At 42.5% G+C, this 27,804-nt stretch overlaps 1 protein-coding gene across 5 annotated transcripts in view; it reads left to right on the forward strand.

The window, feature by feature from the left end:
- Nucleotides 1–27,804, forward strand: part of SUSD6 (sushi domain containing 6) — an 87,409-nt gene that overhangs the window by 50,145 nt on the left and 9,460 nt on the right. For all 5 annotated transcript variants that reach the window (XM_033062049.1, XM_042779381.1, XM_033062050.2 and 2 more), the window contains one exon: nt 323–352. In XM_033062049.1, the coding sequence (XP_032917940.1) occupies nt 323–352 (30 nt within the window). The remainder of the gene's footprint in view (nt 1–322; nt 353–27,804) is intronic.

Below are 27,804 nucleotides of genomic sequence, written 5' to 3' on the forward strand. Positions count from 1 at the left end.
TATGGAAGAGCATGGTGAGGAGCTGCCAAATAATGGCCAGGCTTCAAAGGTGGCGACAAAGCAGATACAGATAGGCTCAGAATTAGACTGTTCATATAATGATAGTAATATTCACATTGCTACACACTCTGACCCAGGCAGTGTTACTTAAGTAAATGCCTTGAAGGGAGTAACAAGGATCTCAAGAAACCACATAAGTATTTAATTTTAATGAGTTCTAGTGGCTGAAGAATGAATTAAAGCTTTGTGATGTTTAGCTAACTGCTGGTTTAAACCATGATAGCATAATAATAATAATGAATTTTCCTTTTGTCTGTCCTAGGTTGGCTGAGCAAATCCAAAGGACCTGCATGTGAGTAAACTTAAATTCACTGCTGTACTATGAGAAATGACTTGATATTTTACTGGTTAGTATGTGTCTGTGAGCTAGGACTCCCATTATACTTTTTGTTCTGTTGGATAGGCTTGAAATTCATCTCTATGCCCCCTTTTCATTTTTGACCCTTGGATTTGGGAGTGATGGCTGCCCTCAGTTTGAGAGAGAGATATCAGCTTCACATCTTTCACTGTGCTTAGACAGGATGCTTGTGCCTTCTACAGCATTTAACTTCAAATAACTCAAGAAAACAACAAATCAGAATAAATATTTCATTAAATCAGACACATACTGCTTGTGAGGGTTTTGAGAGGCTGACAGAGTATTGAGAGGACAGGATGGCAGGCTGAGGTAAAAAAATTTTTCATTTCCTTTAATCAAGGAAAGTGAACATCTCAGCATGATTCTTGATATGTTCCATAGGACACTCCTGCTTTTGATTTCATGTGCTCAGAAAAAGTCTGAAGTCTTTTCAGTCGCCATCTTATGGATGCATGCAACTTCGAAAGGAGTTGAGAAGCATATTTGACTTCCTTATTTCTTCTAAATATATAAAATAAAATTTTCTGTACATTTTTGTTAAACTCTGAAATATTATTTGTTTAGTCTGACCTTTCCCTCTTCTCTGAAAAAAACAACCCACAGGAACAAAATCTGAGGGGAATGAATTAATGAAGAAGAGTTTAGAGGTGTGGGAGGGGAATTTTACCACTTACAAATTATGGTCTTCAGAAGATGGGGGTTAAGAGTTTGGGTTTTTCCCTAGTATTACAGGAAAAGTCATGGCAGTGAGGTAGAAGAAGGTTTGCTTCTTTATCACCTTGTCCCAATTCCTTTTCTGCTTCTGTCCCTTATGACTCTTTACTGGTTCCCAGTGCAGCTGAGACACTATTTTTTTAGAATACATGGAGTTTTTCATCTGTGCAACACATGTCTGCCATTGCTTCTGCAGCCCTTGTGTTTAACTAAAGTACCACAAGTAGTTACCACTTCCTGTTCATGCTGCCAGCTGAAGAGATTCTGCAGTGGGGATGGCAGAGCAGGAAGTACATTTGCTGTGGGACTCTGGCAAACTTTAGTCTGGGCTGTTACTGCAAAGACTGCTGGAATAGCTGGTGTGTGGTGTGTGAAGCTGTGGATATGACCTCAGCATGCTGACATGGGTGATAAGGAAGAAACAAGTGGTAGGGCAAGGCAGGAAACTGTAGACTGTTGAGTCTTCAGCTTTTGTGGCTGAGTCTGTCAAGGCTCTGATAAACCTGGGGATCTGTGTCTAGATGAGGACTGCTAAAACACTGCAGGTAACAAGCTGCCAGTAGTCAGGAGTGAAGATGGTACTAAAGGCACTTGAACAGCAAGCTCAGAAATGTTTGTACCTTTGTGAAAGTAATTGGAACAGGATTATGGCATTGTCACAGGAGGTTGTGCCTGCTTATCTGTGTGTGCTGGTCTGCATATAAAAACCCATTTTCCTTTTAATGAACTGAAACCTCTGGAGAGTGTTCATCTTCCCCTGCAAACTGGAGTTCCCAAGGCTCTCCTCCTGCAAAGTGTTGCATTGGAGTTGGAGGACTGCTTCCAGATGTTGTTAAAGGGATTTGAGGTAACCCCTTAGGTGTGGGGTTGCATAGATGAGTTACAGGATGTGCTAGATGGATTGGGCTGGAGCAGGCTTGTTGCTAAACTGTTGAAGAATAAAATGAGTTTTTGGCCCAGCCTAGTACAGTGATCCTTTTATTATGGAACGGGGAGAGGAACTTCTGGATTTCTTGTACTGAGAAGACTGCCTAATCTCAAGAGGTTGTTGGGATGCTCCCTCATTGCTTGTGTACTTTGACGTGGGTGGTGCTGAGTGGAGATGCCTCCTGTGTTCCTTCTCTATAGGTCCAGTGCTGTGAATGCAAAAATAGGTGTGTTTATCTACCTGACATAGTAAGAAGCATTTCAGTGGGAGCAGAAGCCAAATAATTGAACAGTAGGGTAAGAAAAGAGCATGTTGAAATCCGGTGGGCTCAGCATTTTAGGTCTAGCAAGTCATCCTATTTCAATTGGGAAAATATTTCTTGTTCAAGAGCAAAAAACCAATATTGCTGCTGCCTTTGAGATACATCTTTTACTTTGTCAGTAAAGGGAAAAATATGTCTTACTTGAAAAATGTTGCCTTGCTGTAGAGTGAGATAAGCACCTCTGGTGGATGTTGTCTTGAGTTTTCAGCCCACAGACAGGGAAGAAACATGGTGAGCTTTGACACATGCAGAGTCATAATTAGAAAGTCAAATGCTGCTGTTACATTTCTGGCTAGAAAGAACATTTCCTATGTCCTGAGAAAAAGACCAACATGGTGTGTAAAGAATTTTGTTAGACATATCCTTAGACACTCGTAAAACTGTCCAGAAAGAGAATAAAACTTTTTTATGCTCTTACCAATGTTGTAAGGCAAATGGGGATTTGTAGGAAGGTGGTAGAAGAGATTGAACGTGAATGAGGATCAGTAGAGAACAAGATTCTAGGAAGGAGAGGAGGGGTACAGGAGTGCAGCAAAACAGGAAGGTGACTGTTTCCAGAGGTGGAGTTGTGAAAAAGATTCTACTGGTTTATAAAGCAAATTAGTGGCTTGGTGGTTAAGTAGTGCAAATCCTAAAAGAAGGTAGTGTTTTATTTATGTAAGTAGATTAGAACAGTTGAGAATAGTATGGCCTTGGAAAGGAGAACTCTAGTAGAAAAATATATATGTGTTTATTTTTTAACAGTAGGTAAGAGTGTCTTAATGCAGGAGGATGCCTCTACAGCATAAGGGTTTTGAAGCTTTTATGTAGGCAGCAAGGCTGACTTGTGAGACACTGACAGAGTTTAAGAATTTAAAGGTTACGAAGTGGGTGCGCCCTCCAGGGACTGAAGCTTCAGTGCAGAAATCTGAGGCAGAAGCAGATCAGGGTGAAGTTGCCAGTTACAGGAGTGCTGGCTGTGCCTGTCTATAAATGCTCTAACATCATGGATGGTGATCTGGGGGTGAGAAATTGTGAAAGACCATACAACAGTTTTCAGTGAAGGATGATGTCGGGAGGAATTTCAAGTGGGAGCTGCTGCCATGTTTAGAGTAGCATCTGACTTTCTCAGAGTTCTGCTTTTCTTAGTTTGTATTCATTTTAATAGTTAAAAGCTGCTTTGCTCTTCCCGCTATCCTTCATTTGTTTGGCCACTTCACCCCTGTAGAGGAACCCTTTTTGTAAAGAAGATAAACATATTAAAGCTGCCTAACCCTAGATCCTTGTCCTGTATGTTACTGTAAGTGTGGAATGAAATTCTATTAGAGTGAGTAAGTGACTTCTAGTGCTGCCTTTATTCTGGACCACCAGCATCTTGGATACTTAAACTCCAGAAGACTTAGCTGATGCCGCAGAGGCCTTTAGGAATGTGCTTCTGGCACAGCTATTGATATATCTCTGTCATGGAGGAGAGAAATGAAGATTTCGAACAGTTTCCTTGTGCCCATTCCTCTTGTAACTTCAGAGCAGCTATCTTTGAAACTCAGAGCCCTGGGGATGCCCCTGCTGTGTAATCTGTCTCCAGTAGTTCAAGTCTTGGGCCTCTTGGTGTGCTTTTTGAAAAGGACTTAGACTGTACAAGTTGTGCTGCAGCACATCTTCTTTTGCACAGGCGAAGTATTTAAAGTCCGTAATGCTCTGTATTATCCTAAAGCTAGTACTTCCCTTCTGTCACTAGTTGTGCTTTCCCTAGCAAAAGTAACAGTTGAATGTGCCTGGAGAACAACCTTCAGTTTTCATTATAAGCACCTTCTTTGGTGTGAATGACTTAGGTTGTAAGATACTAAGAAAAGGTAAAAACTTTATCATTTGCCTGTTTGGGATAAGCTGTCACTTTTCTTTCAAATGAGGAAATCACTAATTTTTCATATGTAAGCTGAGAAATTTGAATATAATCACAAGCTGCAGTGAATATGCCTTTAAGAGCAAGTCTTAGTGAAACCCATGAAGGTGGCAGGTTTTTTTCACTTCTGTTGTTTTAGTCCTCCAATTCTTTGCCTTTCCCAGCAAACTAGTCTTGCTGCAAATGTTACTGTCATTAGCCCAAAGCAGGGTTGACCTTTGAGCCTTCTTACTTTGAATGTCTTTATTTGCATTTACTTCTCAAATATTTAAATGTTACCTTCAAGTTGACAGTTCGTGCTTTGATGGTGACTGTTTCCTCCATGGCATTTAGTAAGCTGGACTCCACTTTTGGAGCAATTCAGGGGAGATATACAGTGCTGGGAGAGCTGAGTTGTCTGGTACAGGATCCTGGTAAATTTTTGTCACTTGAGTGGTAGTGAAACACATAGAGGCAGATCACAAGACTGGCAGGCAGGCCCTGCTATGTGCTGTATGGGAGAGGAGGTGTGTGCAGTGAAGGCTGGATTGCTGTCTGCTGGTGTAAGGCCATGCTTCTGCTGGGAAAACACACTGGAAGTGCCATGCGGGGTTTATGCTGAAAGAGGTTAGCTCCTGTGAGTTCTGCCTCCTCTTAGCACCCTGGAGAACTGACTGCCTCTTGGCACATGCCTCCAGCTGTGGAGGCTCCTCAGGGCTGGAGCCCCTTTTCAGATAACTGGATTTTTTGTTTGTTTTGTTGGTTTTTGTTTTGGTTTTTTGGGGTCTGTTTGATTGTTTTATATTTCTCCTGTCGGTATTGCCTTGGTCATGTTTGGTCCCACTTTAACCAGGTCTTTCCAGTCATGAGCTTATCCTATGTATGAGTTCAGTCTTTGGGCAGGCAGTGGTATGACTGTATGGGGGAAAAGAACATCACAGCCTGTCATCTGGGACACAGGTAGGGCCACTTTTAGCATCCTTGATTCTTGCTGTTAGTAAAACAAAGAAGGCTTGGTACAAGCTGCTAACTAGGGGTATTGCAAAGAGATTCATTCTCTGACTGCAGTCAGAGCTATTTTACTGCATACCTCTGGCCAGTTGTCTGAGGCAGGTCATGCTTGGCTGCATTGGCTGCCATGGAGGGATTTGAGAGGATGAAAATTAATGTCTGTTCTACATCCTCTGACAGCAGGAAGGTATCTTATCATTAAGTCTGTTTCCATCCACTCAACTCTTGACTTAATTAGCTGCTTCAGATGGAGGAAATTTTTCTCCTGACTTTTGTTAGTAGCACCAAGGGAGGATGCCTGCAGAATCTGAGCTTTTGTGGTTTTATTTCTAAAAAGCTACCACTTTGAAGCTTGCCAGCATGCACTGTGCACAAATGAAACCAAATACATCTCTCTTCCCAGAGTGGTCTGTCACCTTTCTTCTTTTTGTGGCAGTAGAGGCTGGCCTCCTCATTAAATGCAGATACTTCTCTATAGGTAAGAGTTAAAACACCTGAGCAGGAGTGGGGTATGGGGCTGTTACTTACTATTTCATAGACTCATAGGAAATGCTGAATTGGAAGGGATTCATCAGGACTATTAAGTGCAACTCCTGGCCCTGCGCAGAACACCCCAAGAATCACACCCTGTGCCTGAGAGCATTGTCCAAATACTTACTGAACTCTGTCAGGCTGGTGCTGTGACCACTTTCCTGGGGAGCCTTTCCAGTGCTCAACCACCCTCTTGAAAAACTTTTTCCTGATACCCCACCTAAATCTCCCCTGACGCAACTTCATGTTATTTTCTTAAGTCCTGTGACTGGTCATAAGAGTGAAGAGATTGGTGCCTGCACCTCCATTTTCCCTCGTGAGGATGCTGAAGACCACAGTGATGTCTCCCCTCAGTCTACTGCAGGCTGAATAGACAAGTGACCTCAGCTGCTCCTCGGGCAGCTTCCCCTCCAGACCCTTCCCCATCCTTGTGGCCCTCCTTTGGACACTCTCTAATAGCTTAATACTTTTTTTATGTTGTGCCCAAAACTGCACACAGGACTCAAGGTGAGGCCACAGCAGTGCAGAGCAAGACAATCGGCTGCTTTGCCCAGCTTTGATTGTGGGGTTAGGGTAGCTTCACCCACTGTCATGGTGAAGTGGGAATTCCTGTAAATGCTGCAGTGTTTGTGAATGGCATATGTCTCAGTCTGTAGTTTGCTTTTCCAGTTAACCTGTATTCCACTTGGTGTGAAACTTAGCTTGATTTACTTCTCAGGCATTGTGGTGATGATCTCTTTTTTTCATATGGTGGAAGATGGTAGGAAATGGTAAGTTACAGGAAACACTTTTGCAGTAAATCCTGTAATACTTACAACAGAATCATCACTTGAAGTTGGTTTTCCCTGACTGGTATCACAGGTTACGAAAAGTGAATTGAAAACAAAACTAGAAAGTCCTCTGGTAACCATCTGTCAATTGTTAATTATCATGTGATGGCAAGATGAGACTTGTGAGGCCTGATGTGGTCTCCAATCTCATCACATCAAATAGTTCCAGTTGCTTTTACTGGGGAAGTTCACTGTTTTCTGTCCCTTTGGAGTAGCTTTCTCCATGGGAGGAATTTCTTCCCAAGGCTGAGCTGGTTCCCTGGGTGGAAGGATAGATGTGTTTATGTTAATTAGTTTCTTTGAGCTGTGCTCCCCTACACTGCTATGTGCTGTGCCCAGTTTAATGATCAGCTGTAATGACTTTTACTGTTGCACAGTTGTTTAGCAGTAGCAAGACAGCAGTCGGGGACCTTTTGCTTTGTCTTGTTTCAAGTCTTGCCGGGGCCCATCTTAGTCCTGGCCTGTGTGTTCAGGGATCACAAGGCTGCAGCACACGGCTGCTGCACCCCTGGCCTGCACACATTCATTCATCAGCTTGATCTTCGCACCCCTGCTCCTCGGAGGGTCGGATGGCAGCTGCAGCTCCTGTCAAGCGTGATGCCGGGCAGGGAGCTTTGGGGAGGAGAGATACAAAAGGCTCAGTTTAAATTATCTGTGTAAGGGCACAGCAGAGGCTCTGTCACTCAGGCCCCATGCTTGTCTTCTGGTGCTATGGTTGTAATGACATTAGCATTTCAAAAAGGGGATTACCACAACCCCCGGGTTCTGAGGGGAGAGTATTTTGCCTGTTACTTGAAAAGCTGCTTTCTGGTTACCTCTGTCAATTCTCCCCTCTCCTTCCCCCATAGATCCTGAAGGGTTGAGGAAGGTGTACATGCCATGTTAAAAGTGGGTTACTGTTGTTGCAAGGAAGCTGGTTGTTTATTGGCCTAAATGTGGGCTGGCAGATATGAAGCTGTTACTGACAGTATTCTTGCTTACTGATTTGGAGTGACTGCCTGAGAATTTCCTGATGGAAAAGTTAAAGGGTCTGTGTTGTGATCATGACTATATGTAGAGAACTATCCTGTAGTTCCTGCTTACAGGAAGTTGAATTATACTAGTTTGTCTTGTGTATTTCAACCAAAGGAAATGGGCAGCACATGCTTCCTATTCATTGTCTGCCTTCCACTCATCTTGTAGTATGAAAAACCCTTTCTGTGCCCAGGCACAGGATTTCAGGGTGGTTCCTTGGGAAGTGATTGTATTTTCACAAGGTCTTGTTTAGCAACAAAAAGTATTTTGTGAAACTTAACTCCTGGCTCTTGCAATTCTGTTACATTACCCTCACCTCTGGTCAACATTCAGTTGATTATTTTTCACGAAGTTCACTTTCCCTTTGTGATGTTACTTGTGCTGGAAACTTGCATTAAGGCTCCAAATATGCTGGACTAGTGGAAAATCCATATGGTTGCTACTTCCTCTCCAGTTCCATTAGCTATAGAAATATCAGGTCAGTCCAAACAGATCGGTTGGCTGGTCCCTGGGGAAGAGAACAAAGGGAATTGCCTTTTTTGCCTACCAGAGTGAGGCAGGGCTGCTTTGTACAAGCTCTCCAAATGCATGGGCCCTAAAATTATTAGTGTCCAAGACAGAAACCCCTTATCCTGAGTGAGCATGGTTAGAGGGTGTGCAGCAGGAAATGCTGGTGGCTGCCTGGAGCCTTGTCTGGAGCAGTACTGATAGAGCTGTGTGCACTGGACTGTTGAATAGGCAGGGAAAGGTGTGTGTTGAAGAGACATTATTATATGTGTGGGCTGAAGTGTTTGCAGGCCTTAATCTTTGTGTGTGCCATAAGGACTTCTCTGCATGTTCACATGGGATGGAGCTCACCAAGTGGCTCTGCAAAGCAGTGCTGGTGTGTCCTGGATGTCCCTTGTTCTGGGTGCCGCTGGGAGTGGGACCTTCTCCAATGGCTCATGGCTTCATGGCTCGTGCACAGCTGGGGCTCTTCCTGAGGGGGATGGCAGGCCTGAGCCATAGATAAACTGTCCCTCTGGGCACCAGGGAGGCGCAGTGGTTTCCTCTGTGAGCACAGTACAGGATATTTGGTGCGCTGAGAAAAGAAGGCGTTTAACTTATCTGTGTGAAAACAGGAAATGTGAAAGGCCTTCCAGTAGCATGGTGGGTGCTGACAATGTGTGTGTGCTCATTCAGTGTATTTCGAGCTCTGCCCATCTCCAGGTGTGTTCTAATCCGCTTATTTCCATGGAGGGCACTTCTGTCTATAAACTTCAACAAGGATGGTGTTTCTTTAACAGTAGGTTGTTCAACTGAATCTGTACAGAGGAAAGGTGGAGCTTCTGGGTGCCCTGTGCTGGACAGAAAGCTGCAGTCATTGTCTTGTCCTCTCCTTTTTCCTGTTTCTGCAGATGCACCAGCACACAGCTATGCAAACCAACCAGCTGTCTCCTTGAGAAGTTAGTCACTGAGTTGCTGTGCAACCAGCTCTAGTTGTACAGGCTTTTGAATTTACAGTTCACCTTAGTTCCTGTGCATCTACATGTGTCTGGTCTTGGGGTGTGTGAGTTTCTGTGTCCTCTTTTCACAACTCTTTTCTGGTAGTGATGATAGAAATTAAATGTTCTGTATCATGGTGCAAGCAGGCTGCAGAAAAAGTAAAACTGTAGATCTGAATATTGTGAACTAAAAACCTGAGAACTAAAGAATGCAAGAAGGAACAAACAGCCTTGTTTCTGAGAGGCTGATGAAGTTTTAGGTTTACTGTGGGGAAAACCCTCTTATTCTTTCAAGTTTCAAGGCAATTACTGTTTTAAGGCTTGCAGAAGTAAGATAAGGATAGCAAAAACCAGAATGAATAAGCACTGGTCACAATATTTTGTGAGTTAAGAGCATTTATAATTATTATGGAGTAAGAGGAGGGGAAAAACCGTGAAGGAGAAAGTAGTTTTATTTCCGTTGCTCCCTGTCTGGATTAATGAATTTAATTACTTGGAAATAGCTAGTAGCAAACTTGTGGCTTTTTTCAAACGTACTTCTTACAAGGCTGCAAATTTTAAAAGAGGCAATTCAGTAAAAATAATTGAACACATAGGACCTTAACCGCTATATCCCTCATTGCAAGTGCTTTGTGTCAGATGTTGAGAACTGAATTAATTTGCCTCTGATGTATTGAGAGGGGAGAAACCAGGGCAAAACACAATGCAATTCTAAATGCAGGGAAGTGAGACACTGATTTTCAAACAGATCCTTATAATAATAAAGTTGTTCTTTCTTTTGTTCCTGTCAGCAAAAAAAAATAGAGACAAATACGGAAAGGAAATGGCTATATGAAGTAATGGGATTCTGTGTAACAAGCAGCAAGAGTGCATGAGGTGGGAGAAGGGAGTTGGGGCGGAGTGCCAGGAAAGGGTCTTAGTACAATAAATAAAGCATGTGTCAGAAATGTCTCACTTCTTGATGGTATAGTGTAGATTCCACTAAATTGTTTGTTCTTTTGTCAGCTTGAACAGGTCTTTATAAAGTGATATAACCGCTAAGCAAGTAAATAGCAAAGAAAAACAGTATTGCATCTTCTTTAAATTAGGAAGATAACTGGTGGGATAGCTCTGATATCAGGTACATTACCATCAAATGAAATTTTCCAAAGTGCTTACTTCCCGCTGGTAATCAGTTGGGAGAGGTTGTCTCAAATCATGAAATGCTGCTGAAAATTTTGCCCAGTGTGTTTAACAACCTGAAACAGTGATTTAGTATTCTGCTGCTTAAATTTACAGGCAATATATTACTGAAGGAGAGCTGCAAAATTCCCATGACAACTGACTAACATGAGATTACTCTAACAGAGCGACTGAGTAACATTTGGAAATCCATTAACAGATGCTGAAACTTGCATTCTCCAAAGGTTGCTTGACCATAAGCTGACTGAGGAGGCATTTGAAAGAAGGCTTAAATAAATTTCCTTAAACAATTTGCAGTGATGGCACTCTGTTCTGAGTTGTTTCAGGAAGGCAGTGTAGTCATGTATACCTTTTCCTCTTGGTGTCTGTGTATCCCCAGACAGTACTATTTGCACCTATTGCAAAACTGTCCTTGCTGTTCCTCTCAGCCACTGCAGCCCTGGAGATCTCCTTTACTACAATATGGCCCTGTCAGTGCAGGCATTTTGCACTTCTAGGCAGAAACTTGCTATGGTCTTGTTGCTCAAGAGGCTTTCGGTGTTAAATTCCCATAGCCATGAACCTGTTCTTGACCACTTTTACTGAGGAGAGCAACTCACTTGATATGTCAAAATTTTCTATTTGCAGCCGTATGACCTCCTCTCAGAATGAACTGTTATGGGAAAAACTACTTTTTTGGGAGCTTTTTGCAGAGTCTGGACTGGAAATCTGTTGCCAGTAGATGTGCTGAACTGGGATTAGAAGTTTCCAAGCAGTGGTCTTTGGAACACATAACATTAGCCCATGTATGTTTTGCCTGCCACATGATGACAGCTTCTTACTTTCAAATTACTCTAATTGTGTTAAAATAAAATTTTGACTGTTTCTTTGCTTTGCAGTGCAAGCAGTTTCTGTAATTGGCAGAGGTATGTGCCCTTGAATAAGGTATATGGTCACAAACTGCCTTTGTAACAGAGGAATGCTCTTATTGAAGTGTGTTCTACACACTGGGGTGACTTTCATTGTGATGAGGGGTTTAAAAAGACCAGTAAGAGGTGACTTCAAAAAGCACAGAATAATAGAAAACACACAGGTGCAGTTGGAACTAGGCTCTATAGGGTGGTTGTTGCAGGGTACTGTGGAGTCTCTGCCTTACCCAAGCAGCAGAAGAGATACTGTGTTTTGGTTTATGTTTACGCTGTGAGCTAAAGAGTAAATGTCAACTGTCTGGTTGTCTCTTCTCCCCTGAGAGTGAGTGACAGTGACAGCTTTGATGTGCAATAACTAGGTTGCTGTGGTTTGTGTTTAGGGTTTTAAGTTTGAATGCTTGTGGGGGCAGGGCTATGAAAGTAGAACGTGGCATTTGATACAAGCAGACACCCCCACCCTACTTTCTGATAAAGCCACAGACTGGAAGAAAAATGAGGGAGAAAAAGGTCCAGTGTCATAATCTAGGACTTTTCCCAGTGCCTGGGAGAATTCTGCTTTCTCTGTCCTCAGGGAAGATACAAAAAAAAAAAAAGGCATTGAGAAGAGAAGTCAATCCGTCAATCCATCGTTTGAGGAACAGTTTAGTTTTCTTGGGAAACTACTTCAAGTTATGGTGGGAGTTGACAGGGTGTAATGGTGTTTAGCCACAAAATAGCCTTTACACAACTGCAGCATTAGGTTAAGAACTGAGAATCTTTTTTGAGGTTTGTTGCTGGGTGACTATGAGAGAATTTAAATGTATATGTTGACAGTGCTAATTCTTGAATGTGTATTTTAGAAATAGTGACTTGGAAATGCCTGAATCCTTGGTTAAAAGATCTATGTAATCCAGAGGTTTTGGAAAAGGGCATTTCCTACATTGGTACTAATATATCCCTTGTGAGGTTTTTTGAAGACTTTTGTGTGCATGCACAGAAGGAAGGTGGTATTAGCTGGAGGATGTGTTTTCACACTCCAGTTGAGGTGTTCCAATCAGTAAGTAGTGATTTGAGAGAACACAAGAATTTATAAGTTTAGATGGGACTATTAAGTATTTCATTAATACCTTTGATGAAAGATACAGATTATTTATGAGGAAGTCCATTTGGGAAGTAGGTACTCCTAACACTTCTCCCTTCTTTCCCAAACTTGAGTGACTTTCAACAGAGGCTAAGCTCTCTCTTGGGAACATTGTCATCTGCTCTTCATGCCGGCTGCCAGAATGTAGCTGTTTTTGTGAGCAGCATCCTCAATATGAAGTGTGGGTAAAGTAGCTTTTTCTAAAAGAGTTAGTAGAAAAGGCAGGAATGGACAAGGGGCAGAATAAAGGATGGTGCTGCAGGCTGTCTAACATGATGGGTGCTGTGAAATTGAGCACAACCGTCTTTGACTATAATTGGCAAGAGGAAGAAAGTTCTGACAATGTATGTGGGATTTATCTGGTAAGAAAGAGTAACTCCTTTGTGATGAGCAAATTGTATGGAGGTGGAGGAGATTGGAAGAAAGGAAAATTACCAGAACTTTGAAAGAAGGGGCTGTGGCATTTTTATACTGCCTTTTGTCCTGGTAGCTCCCTGCTGAACATGGTTCTGCAGTGCTACATGTTACCTTTCTACTAAGACAGTGGGTTTTGTCTTATTTCTTTCCCCTAAAAACTTCAAATACAATTTTCCCCAATCATATGGAGGAGATGGGGAAAAAAATGAACAAACCCAGGGTAAAGGAGTTTGGTCTTTAGTATCAGAATGACTTTGTAATACCTGCTGTTGGTCTGTTAGGCCTCCTAGATGGTACATGTTCAAAACCCCATGTGTTCCTAGCAAACTTGGCCCAAGTACTCAGGTTTGGGTTTGGAGCGCGCCCATTTCTGTTTACATTGTTTCCCTGTAATACTTATTCTTCCTGATTAAATGCATGTGCTCTTCTGTGAAATTTTCTATATACTATATGAAAAAGAAATCATTTATAGAAAATTAACTGATTGACTTAGTAAATAGACTCCTGTTTTTTCTCTGGAACTGTATTTTATAGTCTGGACGTTAATTTATCAGCATCAAATAACTTCCCTCTGTGCTGTTTTTCCCACTAGTTTTCAGACATAAGATGTTATATAAGCATTCTCAAGGAGTCTGCGTACACAGCTGGGGGAGTTCCCAAGTGTCTCTCTCTGGGGCACAGTGTTTTTGCTATTTTCAGCATGATTTCTTCAAATCTTCCATTTCCTTTGTGTGAGAAACTTTACTAATTGTAAAGAGGTTGAACTGTATAGTAAATGGGTCTCACATTTGCATGGGAAGCTTTCACTCCACTACCAAGAAACGTATCAGCACTGGGCATTTTTGCCAAACCCTCTGGTAGACTGAGCTACTCCGAGCATCTGCAGAGACATTAGAGTGTAGCCTCACTCAGAAGTTCTACAGCTCAGAAGCAGTTGTAGGGACGCTATCTGTGCACTGTTTATTTTCAGTGTGTCTGGAGTCTTCATTTTTGTCTGCTGGTGAACTTCATCTGGCCATAACTCTTGGTGGCTTACTGCCTCTCTACTGAATTACAGAAGATGTGATGAGAGAAATGACAACATCTGCTGCAGGGAGGAAGAAAAACTGCATTAACTAGTGAATATTTAATCAGGAGAAAGACTTCTTAGCTCAGGAATGTTGAATTGGCATGGGAGCTGTTCAGATGTAGACCTGGTGACTGAGAGTTGTCTGAAGTCAGTCAGCAGACTGCACATCTGGCCTAAACTTCAGCTTCCTTTCTGGAAGGGTGCCGGGCTCCTGGAGACCCTGTGCCTTGTGTGCCAGCCTTGTGTGGGTGTCTGGTGCCTCAGAACTAACAGAGCCTGAATTGAGCCCTCTCTTTGGCGAGTCCTGTGCAGAAAGGCCTTTCTTCAGCTCCCTGAAAAAGTGACTTGGGAAAATGCCTGAGGATATGGGCTGCCTTATATGTGGAGAGATCCTGTGTTTTTCTTGCAAGTGTGATGTGATCTGCTTGTGAGCTGCATCCTCACAGGAGTGGAGCTTGCTGAGTCAGGGCCTGGATGCGTCTGATGTCAGGGCTGATTGGCAGAAGCCTGGTGAGGACTGGGAAGGTGTAAGGCAGGTTCAGTGGCTGCTTCAGTAGAGGGAGCAAGCATTAGCTCCGTCCTCCCCTCTTGTGGGTTTGGGGATTTTTTTTGCTAGATTAAGGGAGTATTAGATGGGAGACCCGATGGGATTTGGATACTTGCTTCCTACCACGTACGTTCGTGTGGTGATGTGGGAGGCAGATCTGGGTCCAGCTGTGTGATGGTGAGGACTCTGCAGAGTGTTCTCAGCATTCCCCTGAGCTCTGGCCCCAGCCCTGGGGAGGCTGGGAACGCTCATGAATTTTTCTCTTTTGTGCTCAGCAGAGCACTTCCTGTGGCATTCAGGCATGCTGCAACAGCTTCCTCTACTGCATTCTTCCCTGGGGAGCATCTGAAATGCGCTTTGCTTCTCTGTGCAGGAACTTGAAACTGCTTTGTTCTTGCATGATTTGGTAAAGATTATGTTGTTTTTAGCTGACAGGCTGTAACTTCTCCCACTGTCTTGGTTGCTCTTGCTTACTGTTTCCCTTCCAAAGCGTGACTCAGGTGGTGGTTGTGAAATCTGTCTGCTAGATCAGTGTCTTTACATTCATATATGCTGTGTTGACCTAGGTAGTGGAACAGATTTTATGCTCTAGGGAATTATGAACCTATAAATAAATAAATCCTTTAAGTAATTATTTTTTGGGGTTTTTTAAAAAATAATCGGGCTCTCCCACCTCATCCTCTTTTTTCAGAGGATCACAGAATTAAGCTATTATAATGACATCTTGCAGTGTAAAATCAGCATTTCATTCTGATAGGTCTCTCTGTGATAAAATGGTTTTGCTGCTCCTGAAATCAAGTTTGAAATGTTGTCCTGCTGGCTTTGACAATTTAGACAAAAAGGAGCAAGTAGCAATGTAGTGGATACTATTATTATCTACTAACATAGCAGATGTACTAATAACATCAAACATTGCTGAAATGTGCAAAAACTCTCCTTGCAGTTAAATGCTTAAAACCCCCCCAAATCCTACAATTTAAAGTACCCAACCCAAACTAAAATAAAACACATGTAGCAACCCCAACTAACCACACTATCTCTTTTATGGAGCTAGGTAGTTGAAACAGGAATTGTTGTCTGGTGTGAGGGCATGCTGGAGCTGAGCAGGAATTTTCTCATGCCTGTTTGGTGGAAGATGGTGTGAGGAGGAACAGTAAAATTTTAGAAAGGAGAAGAAAAAACTGTAACAAGCTCAGGAGGGCCTTGAAATTTCTCCAAATTGATGCTGTAAATGATGTCTTGTACACAGGACAACAAACAAAATGGTCTCATGTTGTTTTGGTTCTTGTGGTAGTCAAGGAAACAGGATTTGGAACAGCATCTGAAAATCAGCCGAATTATCTGGAAGAACCTGGCCTGCAACAGTCTCTCCTTTTCAATAAGGTACTGTCCTAGACCTCAAGGTCTGTCTGGCAGGAAGTTATAACAGTATCAGTCAGACTTGACCTGTTGAAGTCAAGAATGATCCAGGTGAAATGCAGTCACTAAAGTGTGATTCTTGGTGCTTTATGGATCCAAAATTCAATTGAGCATTTTCACACTGTTGTTATCCTGTTAAATATACATTGCCCTGAGAAATACTCCTGCTGGTTTAGGAAGAACTGCTCTGACAGGACTAGTGATGCTGTACAGATAAGATGTAGCTGAAGGAAGCCACTTGAGAATGCTGAGCAAATAAGTGCCTCAGAACAATAAATGAAACTTAATGAAATGTCACAAATAATATTAAGAAAATCCAGCTGGCATGCAAGAAGCAGAAGAAAGGAGGGTAGCGCTGCAAGATCTATTGGGAAGTGTCTCTGCCCTTCGCAGGGGGTTTGGAACTAGGCGATCTTCAGGGTCCCTTTCAACCCAAACCTTCCTATGAAAAGCAACCCGATAATAAGGGATTGGGAAAATCTTTGTTTTGTTTTGTGGCTTTAACTTGGCTTTTTAATTGTTACAGAACAAAGAACCTCTCTAGGTTACCAGGGAATATAAACAAGAAGCAAAGAATATGCACAGTCTTGTATTTCTTACTGCTTAAAAGCAGTGAGTTGCAGAGAAACAAGATTGAAGTTTAGTAGTCCTTGAGGAGACCTGATTTATTTCCTGAAGATTTTGTTTTGAAAATGGTTATACTGTAGGGTTTGGGGTTGTATGTTTTTTAATTTCCTTTTATATCAAATAGACAGAATAGGATTTCATCTTTTCCTACATTTTTATCAGGCATCAAGGGCTACAAATGAGTTCTGTTTCGGCAGTTGCTACTTCTGACCTTTTTTTTATTATTACATGAGTTTTCAGTTGGATATTTGACCATGCCCGTGCTTTGATTTCAGTGGCTATAGTGAAAGTGTCAAAGGACAAATAGTATTTCAAAGGATGAGAATTCCTTTTACTCATGTTCTCTGAACGCTTTTCTTGCCAGCTGTGGAAGGAGCTTGTTTTTTGAACAGTTTCCCAATCCTGGCTTGTTTCGGTTCAGTTATATTTACCCTGTGGGTGTTTGGGATGAGAAACTACAAAGACAGAAAGGAGGAATTCACATTTGCTGCTAGGTATGTTTTTGACAATTGCTATTTCATATCCATTGATTTGCTTCAAGTTGTTGGTAAGGACTGGGAAAATGGAGATGAAAAAACAAACACTTTGAAATAAGAACATCTGTATAGCAAGACAGTCTTCTCAAAGAAGGTGGCTGATAATTGAATTTTCTATACACTGCATTTGTGTGCATAATACTAAGTTGCCATTTTCTTTCCATGCACCATTTGCTCCCCAGCAGATTCTGAGTTGGTGGAATGTGTGGGACTTTGTCTATTCTGCCAGAGCTGATCATGTTTTCTGTGACTGGTAAATCATAGTAGCAGCAGCATCCCACCAGACCTTGATGCCTCTTGCTAGTCATGCTCCAGTCACAAAGCAAGCTGAAACTGGTAGCTTCGCTGGATTTCCTCCCTTCTTGCCAAAAAAATACTCTCTAATTACTTATATAGCCAGTAAATAGAGATTACATACTGAGTAGGTGTGTTAAGTTACAGTGCAGGTTATACAGGGTCTGCCACCACCTTTCCTACTATCACCTCCCTAGCTCTTAAATTGTCCCAACACTGTTCAAGTGTTAGGCAATTTAGATATGTGTGTCACACCTAGCTCATCTCAGTACAAGAAACTTCTTTCTTTTCTTTGAAGATTGAGTTCTTCAGCTTCACTCTGTCTTAGGACTTTTGACTTACTAGAGTTTGGATTGAGTCTGTATCAGCTGATCCATTCAAGAAAGTGAAGCTCAGACTGACTGAACTTGGCGTAAGTGGGAGTCTGTAGGACTGAGGTTTCTGGAAAAGGTACATTTTCCATGTGCAGTGCTTGTGTCACTCTGTAGTCTGACATGCCTCCCACTTTGAACAGGATGACTTGGGGAGTGTTCATATGTGTCTGGGGTTTTTCTTTTTTCTATCATGCTGGACTCTGTTGAGAAGTTGTGATGCTGATCTCCTCTAAAGCTGATAGGAAAGGTGACTTAATACTTATGAGCTAAACTAACCACATCTAGAGTGAAAATACAACTGTGCTTAAGAGAGGCTTTCCAGAGAGACAAGGATGAGAAGTCTTTGCAGTTCTGCCCAGTCAGTGGTAAATTATCTGAGTGCTTGTTTTGACAAGTCCCGTGACACAGACGAGTCATTCTTAAAGGATAAACAGATCTGCCCAGATATTAGATTCTGTTCTGTTCAGTGGTCCTGAGCAGAGCCAAAAGAGAAATAGCATGGCAGAATGAATAAGTTCTCTCCTGTGTGTGTTGGTGTATCAGATTGGGGTTTCAGGATCGCTGTCCTTACCCATCTTTCCCTAGCAAATCTGTCAGTAGATGAATTGCAGAGGAAAACTTCAGTAACCCAGGACTCAGAGCTTCCCAGTTTGGTTTCCACACAGATGAAGGTGGAACAACATTTAGCGCACAGCGCTCTCCTTTGCACAAGCCATTACTAGATCAGCCTTGGCCAAACTTCCAAATCAGTACATTTTGGGTAGGCTGAGTCAGAGGCAACAGCTGCTGCTGCTGCTGAAAGGATGAAAAATGAATCAGTTGCAAAAGGTTCATTAGTGAACGAAGGAGACCTAGCAGGGCGTAGCTTTCAAGTGACTTGGCTAGCTCATCTAAACTCAAAAATTATTACTTCACAGATTCCCATGTCCCCTTGGACTTTAGGACTGCCTCATGAGCAGACTTGTGATTGCACAATGGTCTTTGTTAAGTCTCAGAGTAAACTGTAGCAGAACTGGGGTTAAAAGGTGGGCATGAACTGGCCTCTAGGGTAAGGGGAAGCCAGTTGTGGTGGTGGTTGATGGTGTCTGCCTGAGTTCCACCTCATAGTGTATGGGGACTCCTGCTGCTGTTGGTGTTACCAGCCAAGTGATATGTGTCATCCTGAGCTTGAGTGGCCATGCTGGAGTCCACAATAGGGACATATTTTGACAAACTCTCATAGCAAGAACTTCTAAGGCCTTATTGGATAAAGGAACCTGTTCTAGGCTGAAGTGAATGGAAGTTTGTATTTATATGTTAATCCACAAGCAAGTTAAGTTTCCTGAGGCACTGCTAAATTGAAGGCCTTGTGTCACCTGCTGGTAGAGACAAGTTTTGCTCTGCCATGTCTTTAAAGTATGTTTCCCTGATGTCCTCACCTAATGTCAATAGAGGGACTGTATTCATTTCAGTCAGGTCTTTGCAGACCAGTCACCCGTGTGTCCTATCAAAACCTGGTGTCCTAAATCAGCATGAATACCATGTTCTGCTGAACAGCTTAGTTATGTTTTTTCCTATACTGTCTCATTGTTATTGCTGAAGCGTGAGATGTTTTCCATTACACAAGAGCCCCATAGTGTGTGTCAGGCTTTTATCCTAAAAACAACACTTTAGGGTATTGCTATATCCAAACTGAAAACCCACTTAGGAACAGACAAGGAAACAATGGGGTGTATGTGCAGGTTACCCCTCAACTGAGACCGGTTTTGTAAGTTTAGAGAAACAGCTAAACAGGAACAAGATGACAAATGAAAGCTGTGTGAAGTAAGTTCCTGCACAGCTGTCTGTTTCTTTTTTGTAAGACCATCAAATTATTGTGATAATTCTTGCTATTTTTAAATAATCCCCTCTTTGTTGCAATATAAAATAAAATTTAGAACTGGAAGAGCCCACTCTTATGTGCCCATAAGGCTTCTGGGTTTTGGGTTCAAAAGCAGAATCTGGAACCCTTTGATTATACAAAATGTTGTTACAGCACTTCCTTAATTATCTTCTTGGAACATGTGAAAATAATTATAGGGTGGTTAGAAGAAGGCACAGGGAGGTTGGAAGCAGCCTTAGAAAACAAAAGCAAATGAAATGTGGCCACTTGGAAAGCTGTACCGTGCCCATGGGGAGAGCAGGTTTCTGTATGAAATTGGCTTTTTTTGCAGCCGCTGTACTGCTGACTTCAACTGCAGCCCAGATGCAAATTGTTTATACTGCCCTGGCAGTGTGGGATTTTGTTAAGTACTGGTCAGCTGCTCTTCATCTTTACAGGACATAAGTAAGCTTTGTGACCCTCCACAGACATCACCAATAACTTTAATTTATTTGTGTGTGTGTGTGCAGCAATAAGATTACTTTATCAGAAGATCTTAAAAGTACTTCTGCAGTTGTTCCTCCTCCTTATTAATGTTCTTCTGCAGTTTGCTTCCTCCTCCTTATTAATGTTTCCGGAATTAATTTATCATCCTGGCTTTGTTTAGAAGCACCAGGTTTTTGTCTTATGATTTGGTGTTATCCTGATGTCCAGAATGCCTGGCACAGATGAAAGCCCTGCTGCAGCCAGCGCTGTGCAAACATAACACAGAGCCAACTCTGAAAAACTTGGCAGTGTTAGTCTTGGAGCCTGTCAGGCTGAATCACTTTGGAATGTATCTGAGGGGACCACATTACAGGTGGGCTTATTTCAGGGAAAATAATACAGTTGAGTACTCACAGTGAGTAGCACTCTTCTAGGGAGGCAGATGTGCTGCTGGAATGAAGTTGTGTTTGGTTGCTGCTTTCCGTCGCAGAAATTTTCCTTTCACTGATGTGGTTTTTGTTAGACCTGGAATTTGTGTCTTGCTTTTCCAACTGCCTAGCATACAGTAAAGTCTGTCCTGTTTTAGAGGGGGAAAGGAACTTGAAAGGTGTAACATTTATTTTTCTGCCAAAATATCAGTGACCCTGGGAGTTCTTTAACTGAAGCAGGGCTTTCTAAGGGGAAGGGAGAAGTATGTTTTATATCCATTCTGTAGCACCGTAGAAGCGCCAGTGGCAACTTCATATAGCCTAAACATTTTGACTCTTGTAGAACATAAATATAATTTGCATTTTAGAGTAAGCTTTGATGCTAATGGTTTTCTTTTTAGGAGATAGATAAATTACTGGGGGTAAAAAAAATCATATTTCTAATAGAAAGGCAGACAAGACCCATAATTGATGTTGCACTAGCGGGCTTCCTCCATGGCTGGCTAATCACAGCTGAGTGTTAATAAGCACAGAGTTTTTTTAAACACTGTTGTAACATGTTAATTAAGATAATTCCTCTCCATGTGTCTCTTGAGTTACCAGATGGCGACTGCATTGGTGGAAGGCTGCAATTAGAGTCTTTTCTTTCTTGCTTTTTCTTCCCCTGCCCTAAGGGGGAAAAAAATAAAGAAGGAAGAAGAAAAAAAAATGCAGCTTTACTGTGTATGGGGTAGCTGTGAGGGGTGCCTGTTACTGTACACATTTTAAGTGCTTGTGTCTAATTATATAAATGCACAGCTATATGATTATATATACAAATCTCTTTGCTTTGGTTCTTCTCATTTACCCACATTATGACATGAAAATAAATAAGCCTCCTCTTCAGAGTATGCCCTTGCTGGGGAAACTGTAATTTCCCTGTGAAGACTCCAGTCCTGCTTAGTTTGGTCTTCTGTCTGAAGATGAATCTTCTGTCTGTTCAGAATAAACAGCATCTGGAGCCAGTAAAGACAGAGAGCTTATTTTTCAGTGGACTTTGGCCTCTGCTTAGTACACAGAACCCAAAAGAGGGTTATGTTTTGCAGTGTGTTTTTAGGAAGGCTTAAAATATTTTAGGGGCAGGGTCAGTGAGAAGTGTGTGCACTCACAATGGAGGCCTTTTATTGAATTCTGCCTCCTGTAAGTTAAATATAAAGAGGTCCTTTAGCCTCAGCTGTTGTGACTAGGCCCCAGCAGCAGCTGCTGTATCAGGTTTGCCCCTTTGGGAAATGACCCATCTGCTCATGTGCTAGAGAAAGCCAGAGTGCTGAAAAGGAGAAGATTCAAAATCTGTTCTCCTGCTTCCAATCCCCATCTCCTCCCCAGAAATTACAGACCAGTGGAAAACCTGGGCATCTGGTAATCGGTGTTTTATGGAGTGAATCCTGTCTCCATCTAGAAACAGACCGAGTTGTCAACTGTTTCCAGCTGGCACAGGATGGTTTCAGTCTGGGTCCCTTTCCACATGTTCTATCGGCAGCTACTGTGTTTGTATAGTTAAAACACACAGGTTAGTACACTGGTGGGCAGTAAACAAAAACACCCCACTAACACCTGGAGCTACCTGAAAGGGGAGCAAAGCAGAGCATGCTTCACCTTCACCAGGAGAGACCCACTTGTCCTCCAGGGAAAAGGCTTTGTAATGACTGCAGCACACACTTGTGTTGGAATTTCACTGTGTGAGCTAAAAAACACTCTGAAGATGCTGGAAGAGGATAAAATCTCAAATATTATTCCCAGATCAGGTCATTGTGTTTCTTGGAGCCAGCCTGCCAAGAGAAACCCCGGTCTAAAGCATGTGGCTCTTTGTGTTCAGCACAAACCTGCTGTTACAAGCAGTGACGTTTGTCCCTGAAATACTTGATGAGCCATTTCCTAGCCTAATATTAATCCAGGCTCTCTGCCTGGGAAGGACAATGCAGGAGCAAAGGGTGCATAGTGGGAAGCTGCTGTGCTGAAAGCTTTTGAGTGCATCCAGGCAAGCGTGGTTAGTTGGAAACCTGAAGGTATTTAGCACTCAGAAATGGAACTGGCACTCTTGCTGGAAAATGTGGGTGGGGGTGACTGCTTTTCTATCTACCACTAAAACACATCCCCTTGTCATTGCTTTCTCAACAGGAAGGAAGGTGTGGGTGGGGAGCGGCAGTGCTGTTGATTAAAGCTTATCAAGGTGCTTTTTCTCTCCAGACCAACTGCCTAGGAAGTGTTTCTTTCTTTGGTAAAAGATGGTGCTTGGTTGACGTAGCTAGTCTAAAAGGGGTATGAAATGGTAACAGATTTGCTTCTTACTAAAACTGAATTGCTGCTGAGGGAGGGGCTGCCAAAAGTGGCTTCAGCTGTTTATAGGCTAGTTTGTGTGTACAAGGGAAGAGAGTGGAAACAAGGATGTTTCCTCTCTGCATTTCACACTGAAAGTGAAGCTGGCTAGTCATCTTTCTCCATCATCTTCCTCTCTGCAGAAAGCTCATGGAGCCAAACACCAGTCCTGTCTCAGGCAGAAGGAAATCTTGTGTAACTGAAAGCCCTGTTTTAAGAAGAAAAATTCCTTACTGAAAAAGAAGCTTGTGGAATTCTTTTGTTCAGCGGTCACCCTGCTTTTCCTCTGTTCCCTCAGAGAGTGACAGAGCAGGAGATTTGGGTTAGAGGGACATGACAAGTAACTGTATGTTCTTTGAATAAAATAGGTGTATATATGTTTTTAAATATTTTTTCTTCTCAAGGCAGGAAAGTGCATTTAGCCTAGACTCTGCAGAGCATAGGGATAAAGCTGCCACAAGAAAAGCAGCTAACTTGAACAGTCAATTTCCTGTACGATAGTTCCACAAAGGGTTTATAAAATAAGTGTTTGTAGTTGAAAATGGCACGTATACCAGTTGCACGTGTGCCTTTAGTTTTGGGGCTACTTTTCATGTTTTTTCTTCTCAGTAGGTGCATAGTGGAGTTTGAGCTCATCATATGCTAGGTAAGGATCTGGCCTACATTAGCAAATGTGGAAGTGCTTGAGACATGTCTTCTCTGGGAGGAAAAGCTACACTGGAAATCCAAAAAAACCCCAGACCCCACAAACACACCAAAACAAAACCAAAAGAAGACACAAACCAAACAAATTTAATTAAAGTTACTTGCAATGTGTTCTGTTAGATGTAACCTGAGGCACTGGGAGGCTGATGCGTTTCTGTGTTGTTGCTCAAGAAGCTGCTAAGTCAGCTCAGCACTGTGGCTGACTACCCTGCTGTGTGGCTAAGGACAACACTGATGCTGTTATCTGGTTGGATCACATTAGTGCTTCTCTGAGTACTGGTGACAGAAGTTGGGAGTATATCCAAGAACTGGTCAAAGGGAGGAGTAAATTCTTTCCTTATTGGCTTACTAAACAACCAGGAGATTAGTGGAGAGGTCGGGTAGCACCGTGCTGGCAAGAACTGAAACTCTGCAAGGAGAGAAAAGTGACTCTTCTCCTATTAGCAAAAATGGCCAGAGCTCTTGTTAGGAAGCAGCTAAATGCATTTGCTAAGGCCAAACCAACATCCAGTATCACCCCTGAGTGGGATCCGTGGGCAGCACTCCATTAGAACTGCCAGACCCTATAGAAGCTGAAGTGAGCATTCATGCTGCTCCCTGGCTTGCACTTCTAGCCTGCTGACTGCATCAGGCTGTCACATTTTTATTGTGAAAAAGCATTGTGTAAAAAAAAGATTAAGCCCTGTGTATGCATTTGCATGCAAACAGCAATTTATAAAACCCCCACTATTGCTGCAAGCCGTTCAGAGCACTAACTGGAAAAGAACTGTGAATCTGGCTCTGTTGTTTTCAGCATGGTGTTAAACCTGGACTCAGGTCTGAGATGCTGAAAATGCACAACCTCTGCAGAAGGCTTCAAATGGAATTAGTATCTCAGATCACCCATTTAGCTGTGGCAAGACCCAGATTGAAGGTGGGAATAGAGAAGGTGGGTTACTCCCCTGGAGTTTGGGGCTGTTTGGACGGTCCTTGCCAGAAATTAGTAATGGCTTTTGCAGTTCCCTCTGCTTTCTCAGCTATACTGAGGTGATGCACACAGGAGTTACCCAAGTTGAAAATGGAAGTCTCTGTAGCAGGGACAAGTAACTGGAAGGTAGGGATGTCTTGTGTTTATTTTGGGTGCTTTTCTAGATATGTTGTTTTTAAGGCTGATGGCAAGTCCTGTCTGAAAGAATAAAGGTGACAGTGTTTTGGAGAACTGAAGACTTGGACAGAGAAGTTCTTGCTACTGTGGAATGTGCTGAAGCACAACTTGTAAGAGAGTGAACAGGAAATAACTGTGACCAGGAGAAAACCTTCCTATGTGATGGGAGATACGAGAAGAGACAAAAAAGTGGCAGGCCTTGAGGCAAGCCAACGTTTTCTGAGCTATTCCACAGAAATCCTACTGTAGGGCAGTCAAAGTAGTACAAGAAAGTCAGGATGAGACTTCAGGGGAAACAGAATGAAAGAAATGGCATGGCCTCTAGCACTGTGACAATTTAATTGGGTGCTTCTGTGTTCTGCTTCACAGAGATGTTTGCTCACCAGGTAAGACCTGCTAACGTGAGACATCATGACAAGCTTAACCAGACTAGCCAGGGGAATATTTATCTTGATTAGGAGGGTGGTTTTTTGTTTGTAGGATGTTTTTCTTCTGTTAGTCTTGATACTATCTGTTAAATGTTGTAGAAGAAGAGAAGTAGTGAGCTTAGCATCTTCCGTTTCTGGTTTCCGCATCACACAAAAATTGTGGTATGTCTAAAAGGCGGGGAGGTATTAACAGTATCCAAGCAGAGCACATGCTCAGGACATTCAGCAGAGCAGTTGTAAACACAAACGGCTTCTGAAGTCCTTCAGCATGGACCTGTAAGGCTCCTCTGCCACTGCTCTGAGGGTAGGCAAACCTGCTAGAGCACTTGTGTAGTCAGTGAGGGATTTACCTGTTGCTGAGTCCAACTTCCTCTTGACGTTGCTGGTATTTGGGACTGACTCATGTAAAGACCCACTTTATTTGTCAAAACTATTGTTGTCCTAGTTTTAGTGACCTTTGTGCCCTGCTGTGGAGAAGAAGAGCTATTAGTGGATGTTCAGTGCAAAATATCCTATAATTAACCAATGCTATATGCAATTTTCTGCCCACGTAAGGTGAGCAATGCCGTGGCTTGTTCTCCCTCAGTTACAAACTTAGTTATGTACTCTGGCAGATTATAAAGTTTTTTTTGCTTCCTTGCTTGGTTGGTTGGTTTAGGGCTTTTTTTGTTTTTTGTTTGTTTGTTTGTTTTGTTTAGTTGTTTGTTTGGGTTCTGTTTTGTTTTTCTCATAAGAATGTGTTTTTTTAAGGAGAATTGGGTTTCCATCTCTGTGTAGTCAGACTGCCCAGTGAAACAGGTTAGTAACTAAAAAATAGTTCAAATGCTTGGTGCAGAAAAGAGGGGTGTAAGACCCCTCACAGAGTCCATGAATCTCACAGAATGAAAAAATAAAGAGACAGTGCCAAGCAAATAAGACTGTAGGGAGGTCTTAGACTTCTGTGTGGTGCTGTGCCTATGCAAAAAAGGTTAATACTGGGGAGCTTTTATAATTCTGTGATAATGATCCAGTCAGATTGAAGTATGATTTAATCTTTCTTGGTATGTGTGAGTGGAGTGTATTGTTCTTCGTCACTGCCACAACAGGCTCATCCTGCTTGAGCTTTGTAAATCTTCTGCTTATCTGTGAATTTCATTCTCAGTGATCAAGGCTCAACTGTGCTCCTGTGGTTTATGTTCTGAGCACTTAAACCCCTCACTTTTGTGTCAGCACACAACAGACCACATGCCTCCATCTGTGGCATTATATATGACCGTGGCTCGGGTTTGTGTCTTTGTTACATTCTGCTGGAAATGCTTTTAGTTCTGCATCAGGTTGGCATTCAGGACCACTGCTCAGCTTCAGCTCAGCCAGGACATGAAAGAGCCATTTCATCCTTTGGTGATTAGATTATTCAATTTGGCCAACTAACATCTCTTACTGTCCCTAAAAGAAGCTGGATTGCAGTTCCTCACAGCTGTCTGTGAATCTGGTGGAAGAGAAAGTAAGGGAGGCTTGCTACTTGAATAAAGGGAGCTGGTGAAGGTACAATGTGTTGTTGCTGTTACCCTAGCAAAAAAGATGTTCCTTAGTGTTGTGGTGGTTATTGTCAAGCTGGTAACAGCTATTCAAAAAACATCAGAGTAGTTAACCCTGATGGAGGACAGGAGGACAATATTTTTTCATATGACTGAAACAGAAAAAACAGAAAAATATGGGGCTTATAGGTGATTTGGTGGGACACTGGGTGGAAGTACATACTGGCTTAGTAATTTTTCATTTGTATATTAAAAAATTGTCTGTATGTTAAATACCTAGTGGTTTGGAATGGCATTTGCAGAAGGTCCAGTGCATAACTAAATTTCTGCCTGTTAATCTGGAAATGACAATTTCTTTACCTCTGAATAGAGTTCAATGATGTTCTAAGTCTTTGGACTTCTGTTTCCTTCCTGTTTTCCAGCAGCATATGCTGGCAGAGAGCCAGGTCTCTCAGGAGATGTCATAAGCTTCAGTACCTCCTAGAAACAGGGCTTTGGGAATATTTCTCCCTTTGCACAAGGTGGAGAAATGCTTAAAACCTATTTCTGTGCATCCTGAAAGCTTGATGAATCAAGATCCTGGCAATAGCTTTGCAAGCCTGGAATGTCAGTAAGCCCCTAGGAAGTTGGTAACTTCTGTTACTTGGCTCTCTTACTCTTCACTCCCTGGCATAAATGTTTGTCTTAAGATGTCTCACAAGCCCTGGGATACTTCCAAAAACATGTGTTTCAGGCAGGGAGTTGATGAAATTCCTTCATGTATCTTTCTGTTCCCAGTACTGAAGCATCCCAACACAGCACCTTCCCCTGGGGCTGCCTTGCAAAGGACAGTCCAGGATCAGCTCAGTCATGTGGAGGGTGTTGATGTTCTGGCTGCCTAATCCAGACTCTTCTTATCTATTTCCTGGCACACAGGCGGTGTTCTTCCATCATAGTGAAGGTGACATTTTTAAAATACTTGTGCACTCCTGGATGCTGTGATAACAAATGAAGGTTGGGGGTAGAGGAAAGGGCAGATGGCTAATTTTGTAATCCCTTCCCTGTGAATAGGACAAGTCAAGCATAACTGCCTGAACACACTTACCAGCTGCTTCTTTCCTGTCCAAGTGGTGTGTGGAGGTGAGGAGGAATCCAGTTCGTAGTTGCATAGCTGTGCATCTCCTGAAGACCTTACCTGAGAAGGCCAAGTCAGGGTGTGGTGTGGATGTGGTAGTGTTTCCAAGCCTTTGAGAGTGCTGTTGCGGTGTAAATGAGTGCCTATTTCTTGCTGGCTGGCTGATTTTTGTACTTTACTG

The sequence above is a fragment of the Catharus ustulatus genome, chromosome 6 (assembly GCF_009819885.2).
Source record: "Catharus ustulatus isolate bCatUst1 chromosome 6, bCatUst1.pri.v2, whole genome shotgun sequence".
NCBI lineage: Eukaryota > Metazoa > Chordata > Aves > Passeriformes > Turdidae > Catharus > Catharus ustulatus.